Source organism: Nanorana parkeri, unplaced genomic scaffold (genome assembly GCF_000935625.1).
Source record: "Nanorana parkeri isolate BGI_ZX_2015 unplaced genomic scaffold, ASM93562v1 scaffold775, whole genome shotgun sequence".
Lineage (NCBI taxonomy): Eukaryota > Metazoa > Chordata > Amphibia > Anura > Dicroglossidae > Nanorana > Nanorana parkeri.
Genome location: NW_017307043.1, coordinates 180,661 through 203,367, shown reverse-complemented (window position 1 = coordinate 203,367; position 22,707 = coordinate 180,661). Strand labels below are relative to the sequence as shown.

Sequence of the window (22,707 nt, the reverse complement as noted above, 5' to 3'; positions counted from 1 at the left end):
TATATATATTTATATATACTCTGTATTTACATACATAATACATACACATACTATATAATACATACCCAGACCTGAGGCATCCCGGATTCCCATCTCAACTGTCCCTTACCTCTTCCAGCAGGGGTGCACTAATGATCATGTGACCACCTGCCTGGCTTCCCGATTGCATGGGAAGCCTGGGAAGCCGCAGCCATTTTCCCTTGCAGCTTCCCAGGCACCGAGGACTTTGGCTGTTATATGAGGAATGTAAGTGACAAGTGCTGCTGGGCTCTGTGTCATTGAGCCGGTCTCAGAGAGATCTTTGTGATCTCTGCACCGGCTCAGTGACTAAAAACATGGTGCCTGCTGTTGCGGTTTCGGTGTTGCGTTCAGAGTGATTAGGGTGTGCCCAGGCACACCTGTCACACCCTGTGCGAGTGCCTATAGCGAACGGGCCCTTAGGCCTGGTTCTCACCTGTACGTTTTGTAGTGCGTTCAACGCTCTATGAAGGCTCTACAAAACGCTCAAACATGAAAATCCCATTGTTTTCTATGGGTATGGTTCACACCTTGCCGTATTTCAGCCCGTCTGAACGCGCTACAAAACGGCCTACGCCTGAAAAGGTACAGGAGCTTCTTAGCAGCGTTTCTGTCTCGCGTTTCCATTGGCATACAGCCAAGTAGCCCTCGTAAACGCGCGTTTGTTGCATGTTTTTTTAACCGCGAATCACGGTAAAAATGCGCGTTCCTGACAGCAAGGTTCCTTATGAAAACATTCAGGAAGTTGTACATCGTGTGACCAATGAATGTAGGGCTGTTCACCTACCTGATAGAAATTTCTCTGGAAGGCAGGAAGGAACAGTACAGGAAATGTGGAGATGCAGAAATTGCCATTTTTTTATATTGTGAGCCCAAAACAATAATTGGACAATCAAATGAGCCACTGAATTGATGTATTGTAGCTGAACCAAGATTTGCACAGATGTCTTTGGTTATCTCTAAACCTTACTGTGTTTTTCCTTCACTGCTCTTGAAAAAAAGTCCAGATGAATGGTGCGATTAATGTGAGAAAATATCAAAAAGTATTCAAGCATAATGGTATGGAAGGAAAAGCTGGCCATATGCCAGCAGAATTTTGTTTGAAAATCTCTGTTTTTAGAACGTTTGTTCAACTTTCTAATAGTGAGGTCTAATCAACATTTATTTTTGACCGCAGTGATGAGGCAAAATTGAAGGAGCAGGATGGAAAATGTATCTTATCTGAAGAAAATAAATTGTTTGTATTTTATTGTATTGTATTGCTCATGTGCTAGGCACAAAAAAAAAGTTTAATACGTTTGGGATTCCATTCAAGTAGCTGGATGAGACAACATTTTTAAGGGCTTTATTAGTTGACTCAATGATGGCAAGATCGAATGTTCTGATGAACAATTTCCAATGAACATTTGAGGGCCGATTCACACCATCTGTGTTAGAGCTGCACTGGCCGTTGTTTCCAGTGCAGCCCCAATGCAAGACAGGGTAATTTGCCACGTCACAGACAGGCTCGGTTCACACCACTGCCTTGCGGTGGTGTGCACTGAAAAAAGTAGGGCATGCTGTACTTTTTTTTTGCATAGCGAGATGCAACACTTGCATCCTGCTGTGCCCGTAGAACTGAATGAAATATCACTTTTCAGTAAAGTTCTAAAAAGTACACAGTACGATGCGCTGGGATAAGTGCTTCAGCAGTGCCAGTGCACCGCACACCAGATGCTGTGAGATTAGCGCAGTGTCTGCTGTAAATTGAACAAAATTCTAACAGTGTATGGCCTGCTTTACATTTGTGGTTTACATCAATGTTCATTTTTTAAATATATGAGGATACTTTTTTAAGATAAGGAAACTAGAAGGCTCTCATAAAGTGGAACATAATGCAAAGAGCTAAATAAGAGAGTTGAAATACTTTCAGCCATACTTGTGATTTCCACACCTCTGACATACTCTATGGGTTACTGTTTCCTTGTTCATTTTCCTGAATATAATGCCAGTATACTCATTTAATTTTTTTTTAGTTCAACCAGTGGGCTAAACGAAAAAAAAATAAAACAGATTCCTTCATCAACGCTTACAAGCGTTTATGGATGAATCCCCCGATGTTTCCTTTGTATCCTGAAAGTGGTCACCAGCCGCTATCAGAACATTTCTCTGTTCAGCAGAGAATTTTCCATCTGGCTCCTTTAGTCAGCTGAGCACTGTGCACATCCACTGAGGATGTGCCGTGCATATCCTACTGAAGATACAGGTGATGATGCAAATGCATTGTTCAGACTGGAGGCAGAGTGTTGATTTGCTGAATAGTGAAATAGATAGGCCCCCTGTCTGGCTGTGCAGTGTGGCAGATGCCTGCAAATGATAAGATGGCTGCGCAGAATAAAACATACTTTGGTAGGTGAAGCAGCAAGCCTACAATATATGTACTTTAATTGGTGTATTTAGCTGTATCCCAGAGTTTCTCTTTAATTATTAAAAATGAATAGTAGTTACAGTCATTACATTACATATGTGCAGCTTTTGTTGTGGAAACATTATTGTAACATTTTCTTTGAGGCTCGGCCACTTAACAATAGAGCTGTAATATGAACATACAATTGTGGGTTTTGCTAGCAAGTCCCTCTGATCTGTCGTAACATTTTTTTGAAAGATGTTACATCATTAATTGTGCTGCTGAATCAAAAGCAGATTTAGGCTGCTAGCTCTTTTCAGATGTAAACAAGGAACAAATACTAGGATTGTGGTTCTGAACATCTTGCGCTTTTATATCTTTGACAATCTTCCCTCAGTATAATATACTGAGCAGGGAGTCAAGCTGGCCATACTCCATTGGGCTCAACAAGGAAAAACGCTCAGTTCCCCCATCCATGTTAAATAGCATGGATGGAGGAATCTCCCTTGCTGGCAATTTTTTTCTGTTCATCTGACAGTTATCCAGCCGGCTCCTTCCACAAAAGTCAATTTAAAAAAAACTGTTTGAATTGTGGCAGATTCAGCAGGAAATGACCAAAATTCTATCCATGTATGTCCAGGTTTAGTTCTTCTAGTAAGCCTCGCTGATATTTGTTTGTTCTCTCACCCCCTTTTTTTTTTGCATTAGCGCCCGAAAACATGATAGCCAGTGGTGGGGCGTTAAGCAGCAGTGTCTGGTAAAACTTCCCATAGACACACTATTACTATTACAATTTGTTTTCCATTTTAACATCACAACCACAAAATGTACACAGTCTTAGTTGGGCAGAGTAATACTCTAAGATACAAGCAATATGACTCAAAAATAGTTAATATTTTAAAACTAGGTGCAAAGTTTACCATTTTGCTGATCTGGTTTAGTGTGTCAACTTAGCCAGCTAAGTATATAATGATGGTGCAACCCTTTAAGTACTGCACTGTACTGTTCCCTAACAACCAGACAGCTTCTCCCTTTGATGCATTAACCTGCCATAACAATATAATGGTAGGCAAGGATTACTAGAAAGAAAACACAATCGCTTGGTCAGACATTCCATATACAAGGTCTACATTTCACAGTATTTGCTATCATTGTGATCAGTTAACATGTCAGATCTGCAAAGAAAGTTGATGCTGGAAGACTTATACCGCCAGGTGCTATGGCCACATATCTGACCACCCAGCAGCTGTCACTGACTGCAAGTCCCACTCTGATAAAAGCTTGAATGGGAGAGCTATGGTCACCAACCCAACATATATGATTTGTACTGGGCCGGGGCAGGGGTGGCGAGGCAGGGTATATGCCCTCCTGTCCCCAAGCCTAGCCCTTCTCTGATACATATTCATGTGTGTTGTAGCATGCATTTACAACACACATGAATATGCACTCATGCATGTTGACCCGTAGTGTATTTTACATGTGTTTTTATACATTTTAATGAGTGCTGGCATGAAAAAAGAACAAAAAAGTGCACCAATATTGTGCATATAAATACAAAAATTTTCCAGCTAATCAGCACAAAAAGCCGCATATACTACATATTTATATACCTTATAACATATGTGTTATAAAATACATAGATGTGGATAGAGGTTTTTGAAAACAAAGTAGCCCAACAGAAAACTAAATGTGTAGTCGTGCCAGCATGATAATGGATATCACTGTGGAGCCCTTTGCATATTTCAGGTGTTCTGTATACATTCTAATAGTAAACTAATGGCTTTGAGTGAGTGGAATGATAATTTCAGCCTGTTAAAAAGAAAACAACAATATTCTATTTTAATGTACCTCAAAAAAATCACCTAAGATGCTGTTGCTGCCATGACAATATCCTTATATCCTTTCTGAAGTATAAAAATATTACACAAATTATATGCAGGGTTCGCCTAAGGATAGCAGCTTCACATCTGGATCTAGTTGCACAGTCTATAAGAAAGCCTTGTAGAGACAAGCTTCAGCTGGAGGAGGACAGAATGTTTGCTTGAAGTATCGCTGGTATCATTGTTCTCCTTCAGGACAACCCCTGGTCCCGGGCTACATAGGAAATCATTTTAACAAAGATTTTGGTAGATGACAATAAGGATTATTGTTTCATGCAGTTATACAGAGCAAAGTAGCTAAACCATTATCCAAATTACTTGGCAGCTCTTCCTTAGTCCCTATACATTCCAGACAAATGTGATGTAAATTGTTGAAGCAAAGTCAGAGAATAGTGAAACCACATTCTTTTTATGTATGCAGAATAGGCAGTTTTACGTGCATACATGCCAGTGGTTATGTAGGAAGTGTAGGGAGCTATAAACACACGTGCTTTGTGGCAACACATGTCACCATGGCTCATGGCAACGCGCCTGCTCTATATACAGTGTAGTGCCATTCATTGTAAACTGCACCCCAACTCTTTGTAAAGTAGAACCCAACATACCACAGTGCACCATCATGCATATACCGTGGTGCTGTGTTGTTAAAAAAGGGTTGTGGTGCTTTGGCAGCCCATTCATAATGAATAGGCTCCCTTAACACAATGCACAATAACATGTGCCATAATGTGCATTAATGCTGGTGCATTAATGCTCCGCAATGTAGCACTTAAGTGTGAATGGACCCTAACATGTTGTCAGATATTTTTCCTGTATCTTCTCTTATATGCCTAGCTACTGGACAATTCTGAGCAATTAGAATTTCTTCCTTGAGGCAGATGCTGTGCAAATGTATGAGAAAAATATGGAAATTTAATACTTTAACAGGCTTATAGAGGAACTGACACCAACATTTGGATGTATTCCCTAGATATAAGTTTTTGACATGCATCATTTTTGTAAACCCCTACCTGATCTGTGAAACTTCAAAAAAGACAAGCAGAGGACAAAGGTGTAATCACAGGTATTACCTGTGGCCTCCCTGCAGTTGATCTTTCCCATTACTGACCTACCATGCCGTGTTCTGCACTGTGTTTCTGTGTTTGGGTGCCCATCTTTGTAGAGGAAGAAGCCTTTGCTTCCTTATGTCAGAGCTGTTGCCTGATGACTGTTAGTATGTAATGATGCCATGGATCACAAAACTGAGCTGATACTATTTTAATTTTTAGGCTCAAGAAAAGACCATGTTATGATAAACAAAAACTACAGCAATAATAATATTTATTCCATTAGTAGGAAATAAACTATGTTATATGCTTTAAGCTCTGGCAATGTCAACTTAAGGATGGGATGTCCTACAATGAACTACATACTTGCACACTCACCAATGAATGAATGGTAACTGAAAAGCATGTGATTCCTGGATTACTAGTTAGATATCATTACTTTAGTAAAAAGCCAGTGTAGAGGAATATGTTGGTGCACCATAACCCATTGCAATCTACCAAAGAAAAATATATTTTTCAGTCTGAATTAATTAAACTGAACTGAACTACGTGTGTGCCTCTATATCTACTTTGGATTTAAACTGGACTTGGATGGTTACTGTGGTTTAATGTACTTTGCATATCATCATCAACATCATCCTCTTTGCATTTTGTCTTACCGAATAAGCCCATTAACACAACTGAATCAAAAACACTGTGAATAATTTATTCCACTACCTGTCATCCTTGAACAGAAGAAAACTGAAATAATGGAGGTATAACAACTGAGATATTTATTTTTTCCCTTGTTTTTCTTTTCAGTTAAATTGGAAAAGAGTCCACCAGTCAAAGGAACTTTGTCAGGGAGAGTGACGTTACCATGCTATTTCTCAACAATACCAACATTACCACCAATCTACAACATCACAAGTGAATTTTTGAGGATAAAATGGACCAAAATCGAGCGAAGCCGAGATGGAAAAGACCCAAAGGAAACTACAGTTCTAGTTGCCCAAAGTGGTGGTATCAAAATTGGCCAAAATTACAGGGGCAGAGTGTCTGTACCCAGTCACCCAGAAGACATTGGTGATGCATCATTAACAATGGTTAAGCTCCGTGCCAGCGATGCTGGTGTTTACCGATGTGAAGTGCTGTTTGGAATCGAAGATACTCAAGATACTATTTCCCTGGATGTTTCCGGTGAGATTTAATAGCAACACTTCTTGCAATACAGGGATTCATGTAATCTCAAAATAAAATGGTTGCAACAGGGTAACAGTTTGGAGGGACAGGGTTGATCAGATGTTGGGGGGCTAAGTTGGCAGTTGAGCCTTAAGCTCTTATAAATGCCGTCCCTGTCCCCATTTTGGATATTGTTTTTTACTCTCTGCCCCAGGGACTACTGTTTTCTATACAGGGCATGTGGGAAAATCTCACAATTTACGACACAGATGGGGCACAAAAACAGTATCATAACAGAGAGCAGATAGATTAAAGACTGTGTACTAGTTTTGTAGTGCTATCTGTCTCCACTGTAAAGATTAATGAGCATAAAGATATCAATAAAACCTGATGGAGGTTTTAACCCTTGTCCCCTTTATTTAAAATGATCATTAAAAAATTATGGAGTTAGAATTTAAAATGCACCTGTACCCAGACTATGGACATTAAAGCATTTACATATTCTTAACAGGCAGGAAAGAAAAACTTTAAAACAAGCCCTCCCTGGCATCAGTTTTTACTGTAAAGTAACTAATTGTCAAAGATCATACAAAAGACTCTAAAGTCAGGTTTCAGTCCATTTTTACCAGCTTAGAAATACCTTCATAGAAGGGCTGCAATAAAAAGTAACAGGACAAGAGATAAGATTTCAGAGCCTCTTTGTTAACCAGAAGAAGAATTTCTACACAGTGACTATAGCTACAGAGGTGAATGAGAGCTTATTTTCAATTGGGTTTAATTCTTGTTTAGAATATGGTAATATTTTATTGAACTTAGTCTGGGTCCAGGTTTACTTTACGTACTAATATTTCTAATGGAAATTCCTTTTCTAATAAATGTCACCATAGTTTGTACTGTAGCAGTGTGTTAATATAGATTTCCTGGTTTTGTAGGTGTTGTCTTCCACTACCGTGCACCTGTAGACAAGTACATCTTAGACTTTGAAGGTGCCCAGAAAGCATGTATAGACAATGGTGCTTCAATTGCAACCCCAGCACAACTGAGAGCTGCCTATGAAGATGGCTTTGAGCAGTGTGACGCTGGATGGCTGGCAGACCAATCTGTTAGGTAAATATTTTGGTGTTCAATAGACAAGTATCCATTTTGTATAATTTTGGTGTTTTTGCAAATTATGATATAAAAATTGTCGTTTAACAGTATGTAAAGCACTGTATAAAACTATTGCTGCAGTGAGCTGACAATGTTAAACTGAAATCTCAAATATTGTTATCAGCTTTGGACAGTGCACCTCTATTTACTACAAAACACCAAATGGAAAGTCAGCACACCAAACAGCTTGAGATTTTAAAAAACTGCATACATTATATCAAAATCATGTCACATAAATAGTATGCACAAATCTGATCTGACATAACAAATCTCCACTTGGTTATATGCTGTATTTGTTTAGCTTCTAAGCTTCTCTGCTCCTTTATATTGTTCAGTACTAGTGGTGAGAGTGACCTGTTTTCATGTACTATTCTCTGTCTGTACATTTTGGGTCTACATTTTGTACTGCATTGTATATCAGATTTTTGTATACTGTTTATGTGATGTGATTTTGATATAATATATGCTTACCATTTGATATTCCTTAGGGGTATTCTGAGGGTACCGCTTCTATCGTCCAGCCCCCTTTTTTTGTTAAATGATGCCTAAAAATGGGTGTGCATGTCCTATTATTAAACACTTGCAGTGGGGCTACCCCTGCACTGCAAGAGTTAAGTGCTCATTTTGTCTAGGGAGCTAAAATAACAAAGAAATACTCAGCTGAACATCCAACCTGACTGGCTACTAGACCGGTCCCTGAAGCCTTGGTCACCCTCTGCTAATAGGTTAAATGGCTTGGGTCTAAATTGGTGCCTAGTATGTGTGCATATAAGGTAGGGACCTTTGATTGTAAACTCCTTGAAGACAGGAATTGAAATGAAAGAACAGTATGTAGAGCACTACGTAAAATTGACAGTGCTATATAAGTAATAAAATAAAAGTAGTATTATAATACTGCTTATTATTGAGTGTTTGTGCAAGGGAGAAGGTAGCAATGCTCTCTGCTAAAAAACGTGGAAGTAATCCTTTACTGCATGCATGTTTTAAAGATACCCAATCCGCAACCCAAGAGCTGGCTGCTTTGGCGACAAAAAGGGCAAGGAAGGAATAAGAACCTATGGAAGACGTCCAGAGGAGGAAAAATATGATGTATACTGTTTTGTGAATGAACTTCAGGGTAAGATTCTAAAACTGTGTGCTTTATTTTCAAGACCAATGTGATATGAGAGCCAGGAAGTATTGCTTTTAGTGTATTTCATTTATGTTAAGCAAAAAACAACAGCTGACCCAACCCTATAGTTATGTGGTTAGTGAGGTTTCAATTAAAGCACTGTGTGGAGGTAGGAGGGTTAGAAAAGACTATTCAGGTTTGCTGCTTAATATAGGATATTCACTCAATATGGGGGCTACTGTCAAATCTAACGTCAGCACATGTAACCTGTATTAGACTATAAGCATTTCTCATAGCTGGATATTGTGACAGTTTCCCTTGCTGGCTAGCAAGGTTCCAATACTCTTGGCTTTGTGTGACCTTAGTACAATAATGAACACTTACAATGGGGGAGGCAGAACCTTCTCCTGTGCTATATAAGGTAGCAAACCTAAATAGTGGTTTCAAACTGTCTGTGGCCTAGTATGTTAGGATTCGTGACGGAACATCTAAAGAATTTGCACATGTTGCTGTTAAAGGAGCAGTTAACATGGTAGGTTAGTTCAAAAGAGAGACCTCCTGGAGATATTTTGAAAAGTAAAAGTGGTAAGAGATATTTTGCTACATACAACTGGTTTCTTGTTCAAGAATTCCTTTTAATGACAGCAGTTAAATGGTCTTTCTTGATTCTTAGATAGGTGAAAACATGAAGCAGTAGTTTGCACTTAGCTGTAAAAAAAATCTTATCACACTGTTAAATATATCTAGGTATGTGAATTTTAAATATGCATTTATGCATATTGGTATTTGCTTTTTATATGAGGTGAACTCTGGTTTTGGCTTCTTGGCATTTTAAGGAATTCTTGAGATTGGCTGCTTGCAGCGATATCATGCACACATTGAATACATCTTTAAAAAGGTTTCTATATACACAATTAATGTCCGTCATTCACATGCAATAGCGGTGATTTACTAAAGGAATAAAGACTGTTCACTAAGCAAAGTAAATGTTTCACAGAGTAGCACTTTTATTTTCATGGCTCTGATTATGAAAAGAAACTGCTGCACCATGTACAGATTTTTCCATATTTATCCCTAGCTAGTTTTTCACATTTTGAAACGTTTGGATGAAGCACGTGCCACACTGGTGGAGTCCAATCAAACAAACGCAGGGCCATGTCACACTGATGATCCTTTCTCTAGTCACAAGATTGCTAAGAGAACAGAGAGAACACTTGCATGCTCCTACGGTGTTGTTCTTTTGCTGGCCAAACCAGCAAGGCGTTGCTCCATGAGTGCTCTCAGGCTGGTAAGGGAGATTCTGCAGGTAGGCCAGGTAGGGAGTAATGCCATAGGAGCAGATGACTACTTTCTTTAGTGATTCTGTTAGATACTAGCAGATTACTAATGTGCCATGGCCTTACGAAATGGAGCATTGCTGTTAACAAAGGGGGCTCTGAAGGAGCAATCCATTCATCTTTTCATCTGTAGGAAAGAAAAAAATATATAGTTGGGTAGATTTCCTTTAGCGATGGCCTATCAATATAAACACATCTGTAGCATCCCCTACTCCTGGTAACATAAGGAGGATACCAGGGGGCTTCTTGCGAATTAAAAGGAAATTGTGCACCAGTCCCTTTAGAAAGTTTTAAGAGTTTATTAAAGAGACTTGAGGAGAGAGAGTTAGGGCAGAGGATACCCAAAAACAGGCAAAGTGGCTCTAGACCTTTCTTCTACCCAAAGTAAATACAGGCTACCAGCCTTTAAGCTGAGATGAGCAATCTGTATGTGGGGACTGTTAAGCACAACCAGGTAGCACAAATAAATCCTATGAGAAGCAGCAAGCAATCCCTGCAATATCCACCAGCAGCAGCTTTTACCCAGCTTTCCAGCACACTATTCAGAAGCAAAGCATATTCCCAAGATTCTCTACACAGGAAGCCATTTTCCTGCTCCAGTCTTTCTAAATGTACCCTCCAGCAATGCAGCATACATTCTAGCCTAGGCTCAGACCCCTCTTCAGCAAAAAAACACTCCTCAGGCAGCAGGCCTGGAAGGTGAAAGACCTCCAACACAACCTCCTCTTCTGGCCACAGCCCAGGAGTCAAAAAGACAGACTTACATTGGTTCCTTTCCAGGCAGCAGCCTGGGAGGAAAGATGCTTCCTCAAGGCCACCCTAAACATTAACATCTTTCTCCAGCATGTGCCACTGGCAATAATGCTCCTAACCTAGCTTCATACTAAATTTGGAATAAGAGCACTCCAGCTTAAGGCAGGGTCCTTAGATAATATTAGATGCTATACCCAAAGTATTTTTTGTAAACAATATTTAATGAATATGGCAAACTTCCATGACATTATGAAAGTATAATTTATGGGAGGCTATAGTAATAATTAGCAAATACAGAACATTTCTAATTGAAGAACACAACCAGCTTTCTTTTTGGTGCTCATAATTTTGTAGCTAACAAAGAGCAGAAGCCACACAGCCATGTTACACAAGCAGATTAGGCACCTCTACAGCACAAATAATCCAATCTACACTGTTTAAAAATACATGCTTTTCCACTTCCAACTACAGCCCACAATACAAATAACATTAGCCTCAAAAAGCTGTCAGCAGACACTTTGAGTTTATATTACATTTAACAGTTAGGAGATTTAAGAGCTTGATGTTTTCTATAGTTTTATAACAGCTCTTACTAAAACATTTCATAAGCAAAATAAAAGTGCTTTTCTCATGGGTATAATTTAGGGCTCTGATGTGTCCTGAGTGCAAGGGCAGATATTTTTTGTCATCGTTTTTTTTATCCTTTGTATATGTTTGCCGTAAATCCTAAATACAGTGTACCTTCTATACAACCTTGTTCAGGCAGAACTTCTAGCAGTTCTTCTGTTGTAGTATATTGTAGGTACGTATTTAAATCTAAAAACAAAACTTTTTTTTGCTTTGGATAGATTAGGGAATGATTATAACCCTCCTGTTTTTTTGCTGTCACAGGAACAGGACACTTTTCCCTCTGTTCCTTTTCCAGTGACAACTGTAAAATGTTTGATTTTCCAACACTTTCTATCCTGATGACATTGGTCACCAAGACAATAGAGAGGGTAAATCCATCCAATGGGGAAACAGACATAAAAACCCCGACAAGGGTTTGAACACTTCTACACTCTATCCAAAATCTAGGTTTCGGATACATTCTAAAGCAAGCACAAAGTCAGAGCATTCCTTAGATATAGTCAGACAAAAATGAAACCATCAGCTTGCACCTCTGCCAGGTAACAAGCAATTTTAGGTTAGGGCTGAGCGAAAGATGATATGGAAAGAAGGTGAGATGGAAGACCAAAGTAATTTGCTGAACATGCATCTTAAATCTGATATAAAATGTTTAGCTAACTAGTCTTCCCTTTTTTAGCATGCTTCAAATACTTTTAGACCAGGTAGTTCCTTCAATGCAGTCAGTACCATAATCCATGACCCAACAAGTAGAAACATTGTAAATTTATTGGGAGGGGGTGGTCAGATTTGGACACCCATAACAGACCCTACAACTGCAGAGTAGACCCAGCAGAATGGGGTCCCAACACTGGTAGCATGATAAACTCTCTAGACAACAATAACAGGATGCATGATAAATCATTTTGGATAAAATGAACATGTTTACCAGAGGTCTCAAACTCAATTCACTCGAGGGCCACTGGACACATTTTTTTCTCCCATGGGGGCCGCTTGCCAAATTTTATACCTCACACACACACAGAGATACGCACACAAATGGAAATATACACAAACAGAAATATGCAAACCCCCCCACAACCAGATATACACACACTGATTTACGCACAATAAGGTCCATTCACACCTGTAAGTTTAGGTGCGATTAGGGATTCCTGTGTCAGGAACTTGCATTTTTCTTAAGTGGTGTTGGTGTGGTGTTTGCATGCGGCAGCTGTCACCCATTCAAGGTAATGATCAGGTGACAGCCATTGCATGTACATGCCTGCAAACCCCATGTAATGGTATGTGATATGATTACATGAGGTTAGGAATCAATCATTATTCCTGGATGCACGATCAATGCGTCCAGGGAGAATGATTCCTAACCGTGTGTAATCATATCACATACCATTACATGCGGTGTGCCGGCAGTTACATGCAGTGGCTGTCATCTCATCATTAACTTAAATGGGTGACATCTGCCGCATGTAAACACCACATTAGAGATTCCTGCTGCAGGAAAACACAAGTTTCTGTTCCCTGCACACACAAAAATAAACAAAGAGCCCCCTCATCTGCTTACGTTTTTGCAGGGAGGAGGCACATCATTCCCTGGTGATCTAGTGGTTGATTAGTAAGGTCTGGTGCAGGAAGTGGAACTGAGCGCACAGCCAGTGTCAGCTATGCTGCATCTGACAGAGCTGCCGACCGTGTAGCTGTTCACACAAGTCAGGTACGCGGTCTGTGACTGCGTACCTGACTTGTCAGATGGCCGCGGACCACAAAGTACCGGTTAGCGGGCCGGTACTTTGAGACCCCTGATGTATACAGTTCCAAAATCTCTATCGCTGGTCTTTTTTTCACTGATTTTAGTAGTGGAATTGCTTTATAGATCTGTCCTAATCTATACCCAATAAGTAAAAACATTAATTAATTGGGGCCATGTTTGGACACCCATAACAGTTCCTACAGCTGCAGAGTGGGCCCATCAGGATGGGGTCCCAACATATTTGTTGCATGATAATCTCTCCAAAAAGCAATAGCAGGATACATTGATAAATCATTTTGAATAAACTGAACATGTATGCAGTTCCAAAATCTTTATCACTGGTTTTATTAGTGGAATTGCTTTATAGATAACTGCTGGAGAGACAGGTGACCAAAAGACATATAGTCACACATCTGACAAGGACAGCAGCATGGACTTTGATGGCATTAGGTCTGCCACTGCCTGGGGCTCTTTGCCTAGAAGTTCCAGTAATGGAAAATTAACCTTGCCTGGAAACAAGTATGAAACTATGAACCGCAGGGCATGCAAAGTTTCCTCAGTTTGCGAACTGTCTAGGCTAATATTCTCCTGGCACCATAAAATCCATGTATATATGCTTTGGGATAAATAAAGAGGCAACCTAAACAGGTGGGACAGTATTAATAAGGATAGATGAAAGTAAAATGTAATGCCAAAAGCTTAAGGTTTGACAGACTTTTGAAGAATAGACTAATAAGACAGCGTCTAGCGCTTTCCAGAGATGATTTTGAATCAGCCTTTGTCTGGAGTCGAGAACCTGGCTCATAAGTCTAGTCTGTGGTATTTAACAGCAATAAAAAAAAACCAAACCTTAAATAGTCAGGTGGTTTTTTTTTTCAATAGTAACGTGCACATAGGCAGCACAGGAAAATCCCGTCAATTCTTTGGGCGCTTTCGCTGCTGACTTCAACATGGCTAGAGAAGGCTGCCAAGGTTAACACACACTGCATTATTGTCTGTAACATAAACACTGTCATGGTTTCCATTTTCTGGGCTGCAATGACAGAGTTACAATGTGAGCTTCTATTGCATATGTGCTCTGAGCTTTATTGTACCTCACTGATTTTGCAGAGTTATTCCATAATCCAGCTACGAAAACATTTAAAGTTTTGCTAATTTTTTTTGGGGGGGTGGGGGGTGAGGAGGGTCGCGGTGATATCCAGGAAATCATAATTTAGTAATATTAAACAGTTTGTTTTTTTCTTTTGGCTATTTTTTTATAGAGAACAAAACTTTGTAACCTTTGCTAGTGTTGTTTGAAAACGGCAAGATGTTAAAGTACAATCTGCAACAGTCATCGGGCATGGGGTGACATCATAGTTATGGCATGCTCGAATTCCTCAGAGAACTACAACCTTAACATATGTTTATGTGGCTCGTCTAAGGAAATTTATCAAGGCTACAACATTCTTTATTAAAAGCACATTGTCATATAGTTTATCTAACCACAGGTGTGGCACTGATGACAGCTAGCATCAGCAGTCCTTTAAACAACAACACAACTTAACATCTAAATGTTGGTTATGTGTTTAGATGAAGCACTGCAATCTTGAGGAATGCTGAATTAAGTTTTACTTGCTTAGAAGAACATCACATCAGAATACAGCATTGTATATCATATTAGAAGGAAACATAGAGACAGATAGAACTCCCTGTCTATCATAGACAAGCATACATAAGCATAGAGAACAACATTGCACCACAGAGCCATCTAGTGCTCAAAAGATAATATTACATCTCTGAATGCCTAATACAAATCAGTGCATATTAGCATAGGCTGTATACTGGCCGTATACTATAATATAACCAAAATGTAGTTTCAGAAAAACAACTCCTTATGTTAGAAAAAAGGAAGAAACAATGCTACTAACAATTAGGGAACCCTCAGTGCATTCTGCAGTCATGGAAGTAAACTGCTAAAGAGTCATTTATCAGTTCCTTGAACAAATTGGTAGCTGTTGGGGCAAGCAGCCCTGAACAATTTGTTCTTAAAGTGATATTAAAGTCAGAAGGTTTTTAGGCTATTTCAAATGCTGATTAAATCACATACAATGAATGCTGCTCCTTGATGTTCAAAAGTTTTAGCTTCCTGCAGAATCATCTGGTCATCTGAACATTGTCCATGATATTCTGTTTTAGGGTGACTCCTTTTCCTTTGCAGGATCCTATGGCACTACCCTTGTGTGTGCTAGTAAGCTGTGTGTCTCCACAAACACACAGGTACAGCAAGGCAAGCAACTCCTGTGCTCCCTGCTCCTCTCTCATCCCTTCCCCAGGCTGGTAGGTGTACAAATGCTGTATACTGCTCTGTTCCTTGCGATTTTGTACTGGGCAGGAAGTCCAGGGAAGTTGAGCTGAGAGAGTTGCAGCTGTGTGGAAGCATGATTTGATTGGGCAAAAATGTAAAGAAATACTTTGCTGGGCAGTATGCAGTATTTTGTTTTATTTGCATTAATTATTGGAAAAACATTTAAGAGTTTAATTCTACTTAAACTTTTTCATTTTTTTTTATGGATAAGAAGGCTTAGAAAAAAGCTGGCACATGAGTCTCAGTCATTAAACCTTCTTGAGTCCTACTCTGTGTCAGATGTGCTGCCAAACAGCATGAAGTAGTGGAGGGGCGGGCACAGATTAAACCATTTTCAGACGGCTAGGTACTTGAGCTACATATAAGCTTCACTTTCATCAAAAAGAAGGTAGAAACTTATGTCACCTGATTATATTTAGTGATTTTAACAGCTCTATTTTTTAGCACACTAGAGGTATTCTTTAACAATACAAATGCATTACGCATTATATGCTGATTATTGGTCCATTGCAATGGTCCAAAATAAAATGTATACAAGCACCGTGGGCTGGGTAATAGAAGAGGGAATTTGCCGTTAATGTAAAAATAACAAAAAGAAGGCACTGAGCTATTTCTTACTATTGTCTAAATTCAGTCTTTTAGTTGTCATAGGTTATTTGTGAAGGCAGCTTTACTAATGTCTTCAAATATTTATTGTGTACACAGATTATAATGTCCGGACATGTACCAATTAATGGTTAGAATGCCAGACCGCTCACAGCTTCATATAATGAATACGAAAAGACATACACAGGCACTTGCACACTACATAGCTTGGTGTCTTAACAATTCAGTGTCTCAGGGGCCACGAACATCTGACACTATTGGCTTGTGCTAACCCACTAAATACTCGCTTTAGCCATGCCTGGTTTTATAGAGAGTACATTGCCAGTAACAGCCTTAATAAACTAAGCCTGGAAAGCAGTTAGAGGACATTCTTTGATTCATGTATTATTATTATTAGACCCTTTTGTCTGATGCTTCATTTCATGAGATGAAGGTGTTGCCTGGTATTTACACTTCAGTGCACCACTCACAACTACCAACAGTTCCCGAAGAGAATCCCTTAGAAGCAAAAACAACCTCTTTGTTGGTGTTTATAGGGCTGGAGCGGCAGTTTCACAAATGCTTAGAGGCAATAGCTTATTCAGTGATTAAAGCTTTGAGGGAGCATTGCAAATATTTAAAAAGAAAATCTTTTTTAGATTGTGAGCTGCCATTCTTATTTACTTCTATTACTCAGGGAAACAGTCTTTGTCACCAGCAGTTTTGGCTTAATTGGAACCAAGCGAGAAATTTGTTTTGTAAGAGGTCCAAAAAGACCAGTTAAACTACACTAACAAACAGTAAAATATATTCAACATATATTTGAAGAAAAAGGGTTTATCAACAATGAAGATGTCTAAGATAAGTTTATAAATGTGATTAGATCTTGTTATACTAAACTGAATTCTTGTTGAGTAATCCCACTGCAGGGTATTGATATGCGGCTTCTCATCTGCTATTTACAGTCTGAAATAGCTGATAAGGAAACATAAGGGCCCAATTGCTCCTCCACAGTTTGGTGTTCAAAATCACAGTATATTAAGCGCAGACAGAGTTCTCTTTCATTTTGCTCAGTGGGAGTGTTTTTATTTATGTGTTTTATCATATTGTGCTTTGTATAAATGCCACGTGCATATTTTTGCAGCAATTTGGCCAAAGCCTGCCTTCCATGCAGATAAATGGTAACACGGGATAAAATGCACAAATGTGTGTTTTAACATTCCTTTTATACATGCGATATACAGGAGATTTGACTTTTTAGCACATACTGTATGTTCTCCTTCTGTCATTCATGGAGGTTTTGACTTCTCTTTTTGGATGCACTTTGGCAGCATGCAGTAGATGCACACACAGAGGCTGGTAAAGAAGTTGGGATTGTATGAATACTCACTTCAGTTATCCAAGCATGTGGAGATTAATTATTTATTATGTGAATATTCTCAATTCCTTTAGAAAACCAACCTTACAGTGTTCACCCTCCTCGGGTATTACTAAGCTACGAGTTACAATTTAGAACATGTCATTAGAGTTTTTGGTATCCATATAGGAATGTATGCATGTTCTTAGTGTTGACTCTAAAACTCTTGTTGTTTGTGGGATCTTTTTGTTGCAGTCCATAGGATGTATTTGTGTGGCAAACCATATGCACCATTAGAACACACATAGTCATGTGGTATTATATGGGTCAGCTTTGTTTTTAAATGGTTTTAATAGTGTAGTAAAAATGTATTTCTATTTTGGTATGTAGCTCACTCATACAATTTTTTGCTTGCTAAAATCATTGTAGAAATGTGGTAGACCCATATTGAGGGAAGTGTGTACCGGTTATTTGTATTTTGCACCCAGGAGCTCCCTTCCCAAATTTATAGTGGAGGTACCTTGAGCCAATAAACATTCTTTTCTTATTTGTCTTTTAAAACATGCCCAAGATGTGTTACGAGACACATAATGGTTCGAGACAAAATATACATGAGAACTTATAAACATTTGTATTAAATGGTATGTGATACATCAACCTATGGTTATGTTAGTCTTAGCTGAGTCACAGAAAGCCTCATTGAGAGCAAAACCATGCAGTTCGAGCCAACATTCAGATTATTAGTTTAATCTTACAGCTATCTCTTCTTGCATGTTTTCACCTCTGCAATAAATTCCATATACTTATGTTTCATTATAACAGTTTCACATATACATCTAATTTTTTTTCAGGTGACCTATTCCATGTTCCCAAAAAGTTGACATTTGATGAAGCTAAAATAGAATGCGAGAAGAACAGTGCAGCTATAGCAACTGTTGGTGACTTGTATGCCGCTTGGAGGAAAGGCTTTGACCAGTGTGACTATGGCTGGCTTGCAGATGGCAGTGTGCGTTATCCTGTGTCTTTTGCGAGACCCCAGTGTGGAGGTGGACTCCTTGGGGTGAGGACTAAATATCGCTTCAGCAATCAGACATACTTTCCTCAGTCAAAGGAGAAGTATAATGTCTACTGTATTCAGAGTAAGTGAAATGACTACTTTCCAGGGTTTCTTGTCTACCCTTTTACATTTTTAATCCATAGTTGACAGCTGTTTCTATTTTAAGTGGCTAGTCTAAGGCTTTTAAGCTGAACTGCAGGCATACAGCTAAATATTCAGATGAAATAGATATATGTTTAACTTGCTAAAGGATTTGATTAATTCTTGAGATTTACAGCACTGCCAGCCTGAAGACATTTCTGAGACTTTTCTGTATTACAGTTAAGTAATACAACTAAGCCTTGTCCTTGCCCCAAGCCTGTGATTAGGACAGTGAAGGAGAAGCAGCAGACTGATGCGCTCATCTCTCTGTCACTCTGCTCTTTGCATGTTTCTTGTTAGCATGTGAGCACTGCAGCACAGCTAATTGGCTCCTGGTGCTGCTTTCCGCTCTCTTGCAAAAGGTTCATACTCAGTTTAATGCCAATACTTATGCTGGTTGCTTTTAAAAATACACGTAATGATAATTTGTAATGAACCTAATGCCTGCATGATTTGATGTAATTTTTTTTCATTTGCTAGGATTTCAACTTAAAATTACCTAATTTTATATATTTTGCATTAAGAAACATAAAAGTATACCTGCTAAGTACAATATATGTTCTATATTATTACAATATTACAATGTCTAGCATTGTATTTAAACAAGGCTACCATGCTTGAATCATATATGATTTTGTGCAACAGTAGTATTTTGCACGGGCTTTCCAATTTCAATAAGGCCGTACCTCTGTGATATACCAGCACATGCAGTGTGGTATATAAGGCAATGATGTGCATGTCTCCCCTCCCTATCTTAAAATGTGGAATACATCTATCTCTATTTTGGATTTGTATTGAAAGTATACTTTACTTTATAGTATACTGTATGCCCCCCAAAAAGTCAAAATTCAAGAAATCAACAAATCTCCCAATTTAGTATTAATTTTAGTTAATAAAGATGATTCCATAATTGATTCAGTACTGCTGGGATTCAAATCAAGTGCTACAAAAGCCTCTTATTGTTATTATTTTTATAGACAAGAGTAAATACCAGTGATGCACCAATACTGATACTGAGTATTTGGGTGAGTATTCATACTCGCCCAAATGCTCTGAAGTATCAGAGCATTTGGGCGAGTATGAATACTCACCCAAATAGGTAGGTAAGTATACCTCAGATACCAGAACTTCATTGCTAAGGGAGCATGGAGCCAGCTTCCTTTCCAATCAGGAAGCCGGGCGACGGTGGGATTTGATTCACCTCCCGGCTTCCTGATTGGCTCGGAAGCCGGCTTCACTTGTTGCTAAGCAGCCTGGCTTCTTAGCCAATTAGGAAGCTGGGTGGCAAGTAATAACCCACCTCCTGGGTTCCTGATTGATCAGGAAGCCAGGCTGCCTAGGAACAAGTGAAGCCGCCTTCCCAGCCAATCAGGAAGGTAGGTCATGACGTGCTGCCTGGTTTCCTAATTGGCTAGGAAGCCAGCTTCACATGTTGGTAGGCAGCCTGGTTTTCCGAACAAATCAGGAAGCCTCATGACTCGCCGCCCGGCTTCCTGACTGGTCAGGAAACCAGGCAGCCTCTGAAGCCAGTGTTCTTTTGCTAGAACACAGGCTTCACAGGCAATCAAGAAGCTGAGCGACTTGTCATGATCCGCTGATAATCGGGACACAATGCACTGGTACTCGGTATCGGCGAGGACCGAAAAAATAAATATTGGTACTCGTGCTCGATACAGAAAAAATGGTATGGGTTCATCCCTAGTAAATAGTGTGGTTACAGTATTCATACTTGTAGTAGCAACACGGAGAAAGATGTGTGCTATCTTTCAATCTTGGCCATGCAAGCATAGTATGAAAGCAGAACACGTGTCAACAACATGAATGATCAAAGAGTGTATCCTTATTTGCACTGTCTGTGGTTCGGAAGTTGACCATGCATCTCTTCACACTTGGTCAGGTGGTCTTTGATCTTCAACTGTCTTGTATGACTGAATGGCGGTACAGAACACATTGATTTACAGAGAGAGTAAATAATCAGTATTTAAAAATACCCTTCTTCAGGCCCGATAAGATCTCTGTGTTTTTGTGTTGATTTCAGTGCATATCTGGAAAAAGTGGTTTTATGCTATCATTTACACTGGCTTAACTTAAGGCCTGTGAGCCAGATGTTAACAAAGAGGAATGATGTCACCTTTCGCAGCTGTGTAACAGTAAAAACCTTCCACTCCTCCCTTGACAACTAACTAAATCCCTGTGACCTTTAATATTAGTGTTTGAAATTTTGTTCAGCTGTAATATTAGGAACAGAATGTAGCACACATCATTTTTCAATGAATCCCTGTCTCTAGGTCACTTGTAGTTGGGGCAGCCATGATGGTTTCAGAAATCTGATTTTATATGGAGACCATGTGACCATGTTTCATGTTCCACCGTAAATAAGTGTGAAACATGGTCTGAAAAGTAAACTTAGCCTTTAAAATAGCTGTGCTTCTTAGGCTGCTGTGCCGGGATGATGTCTTGTCTGAGATGGAACAGCTGACTTTAAGGAATCGCTGTAGGTAACATATGTCCATTTATCTATGCAGCAATCGCCTATACATAATTTAAATATATTGTTTGGTGTTTCCTTCCAGTAATAAGAATTGATCTCACAGCAAAGGAATTTACTGTATACACTGGTTTATATGAGTAATTGAGTCAAGAATAATGTTATTAGCGAAGATCAGATCAACAGATTAAAATGTCAGCTTTCAATCAAATCTGACAATTTCTATCATAAATCAAGGCACTGTAGTTCTTTGATCTCTTATAGATGGTGCACACCCTCATACCTTACAGACTTGTAATCTCAGGGTGACATCACACACATCTGGATTTCAGCAGGGAAACACTGACTAAAAAAGTTCATGGTGACAAGTCATGCAGGTTTAAATAACCCATCCAAATGATTTATAACCACACACAGAATGTAACAGCATGTAACATTGACAATGTTTATGAAAAGCATCTGCTATAGTCCTTATCACTAATCAGTTTTTATATTGGTAAGAGGGTAAAAGTATTGCTTCTTGACTGGAATCATGATAACATATCATAAGCAGGTGGTGCTTCAGAATAAATCTGGAATTCCTGGTCTTTGTAAAGCTGAGGGGTGTACATTGAAAATGCATAAATAAATATGGATTTCCTTTTATTTCCTGGAAATCCCCTTAAAAATGCATATCATCTTACTTTAAAACTCACATATGTGCACATTTTGTTCATATTGATTAGGGTTTGAGATCAAAAATACAAATTGACTCACCTTGAAATATGTAAATTGTTGCCTAACATTTTTCATTACATTATTTTGAGTGAATGACAAAAGCTGATATTGCTTCTTCTGTATGGCAGTTGAGAGATCCATCTCCCTTTCACACTAAACTGCATTGCATAGATGTAAACCAGCCACAAAATAAAGAATGGGATTTCTATGAGTTTTGCTCCATGAAAGTGGACAGATGTGAATAGGCCCTTAAGCACTGGGGCAAACTTGCCCATATCAACTAGATCTGGCAGCCAAATTCATGGGCTATCTATTTTCTGGACCTATTGTGTTTCTATTGTGCTTCTGCATCTTCCCCAAGTAAAGTAGGTTTCCTTCTTGACTTGCAGGAGGGGTCTGCACTATATATAAGTAGGAGTTCTTATTCTTAAGTGCAGTAACCCATAACAACTGAATGGAATACAACTTGTCCTTGTCTAACTTCCTCAACTTCCTAAACAATTGGCACTTAGACATATTTACTGATTAAGGTCATTACTATTAGGATAAGGTAGAAGATGGCCAGCATCTTACCAGGAAGAAGATGGCCAACATCTTACCAGGAGTTTGAGAAACTTAGGGGTCTATTCACCAAGCTGCCGAGGGCAGCCGAGTGAATGACCGATCTGAAGTGAAGTGAGCCGAACACTGTTCGGCTATTCACTTCAGGCTGGTACGGCTGATTTCAGCCGTACATCGGCTGAAATCAGCCGTACATCGGCTTGCTTCGAGTGGCTTCGGGTCGGCCGAACATGCTC

At 39.2% G+C, this 22,707-nt stretch overlaps 1 protein-coding gene across 1 annotated transcript in view; it reads left to right on the top strand.

Annotated features, from left to right (window-relative positions):
• VCAN (versican) overlaps positions 1–22,707 on the top strand; it is a 95,741-nt gene that overhangs the window by 24,415 nt on the left and 48,619 nt on the right. Inside the window, exons 3-6 of the mRNA XM_018564733.1 lie at positions 6,132–6,509; positions 7,424–7,598; positions 8,630–8,757; positions 18,359–18,646. Coding sequence (XP_018420235.1) covers positions 6,132–6,509; positions 7,424–7,598; positions 8,630–8,757; positions 18,359–18,646 — 969 coding nt within the window. The remainder of the gene's footprint in view (positions 1–6,131; positions 6,510–7,423; positions 7,599–8,629; positions 8,758–18,358; positions 18,647–22,707) is intronic.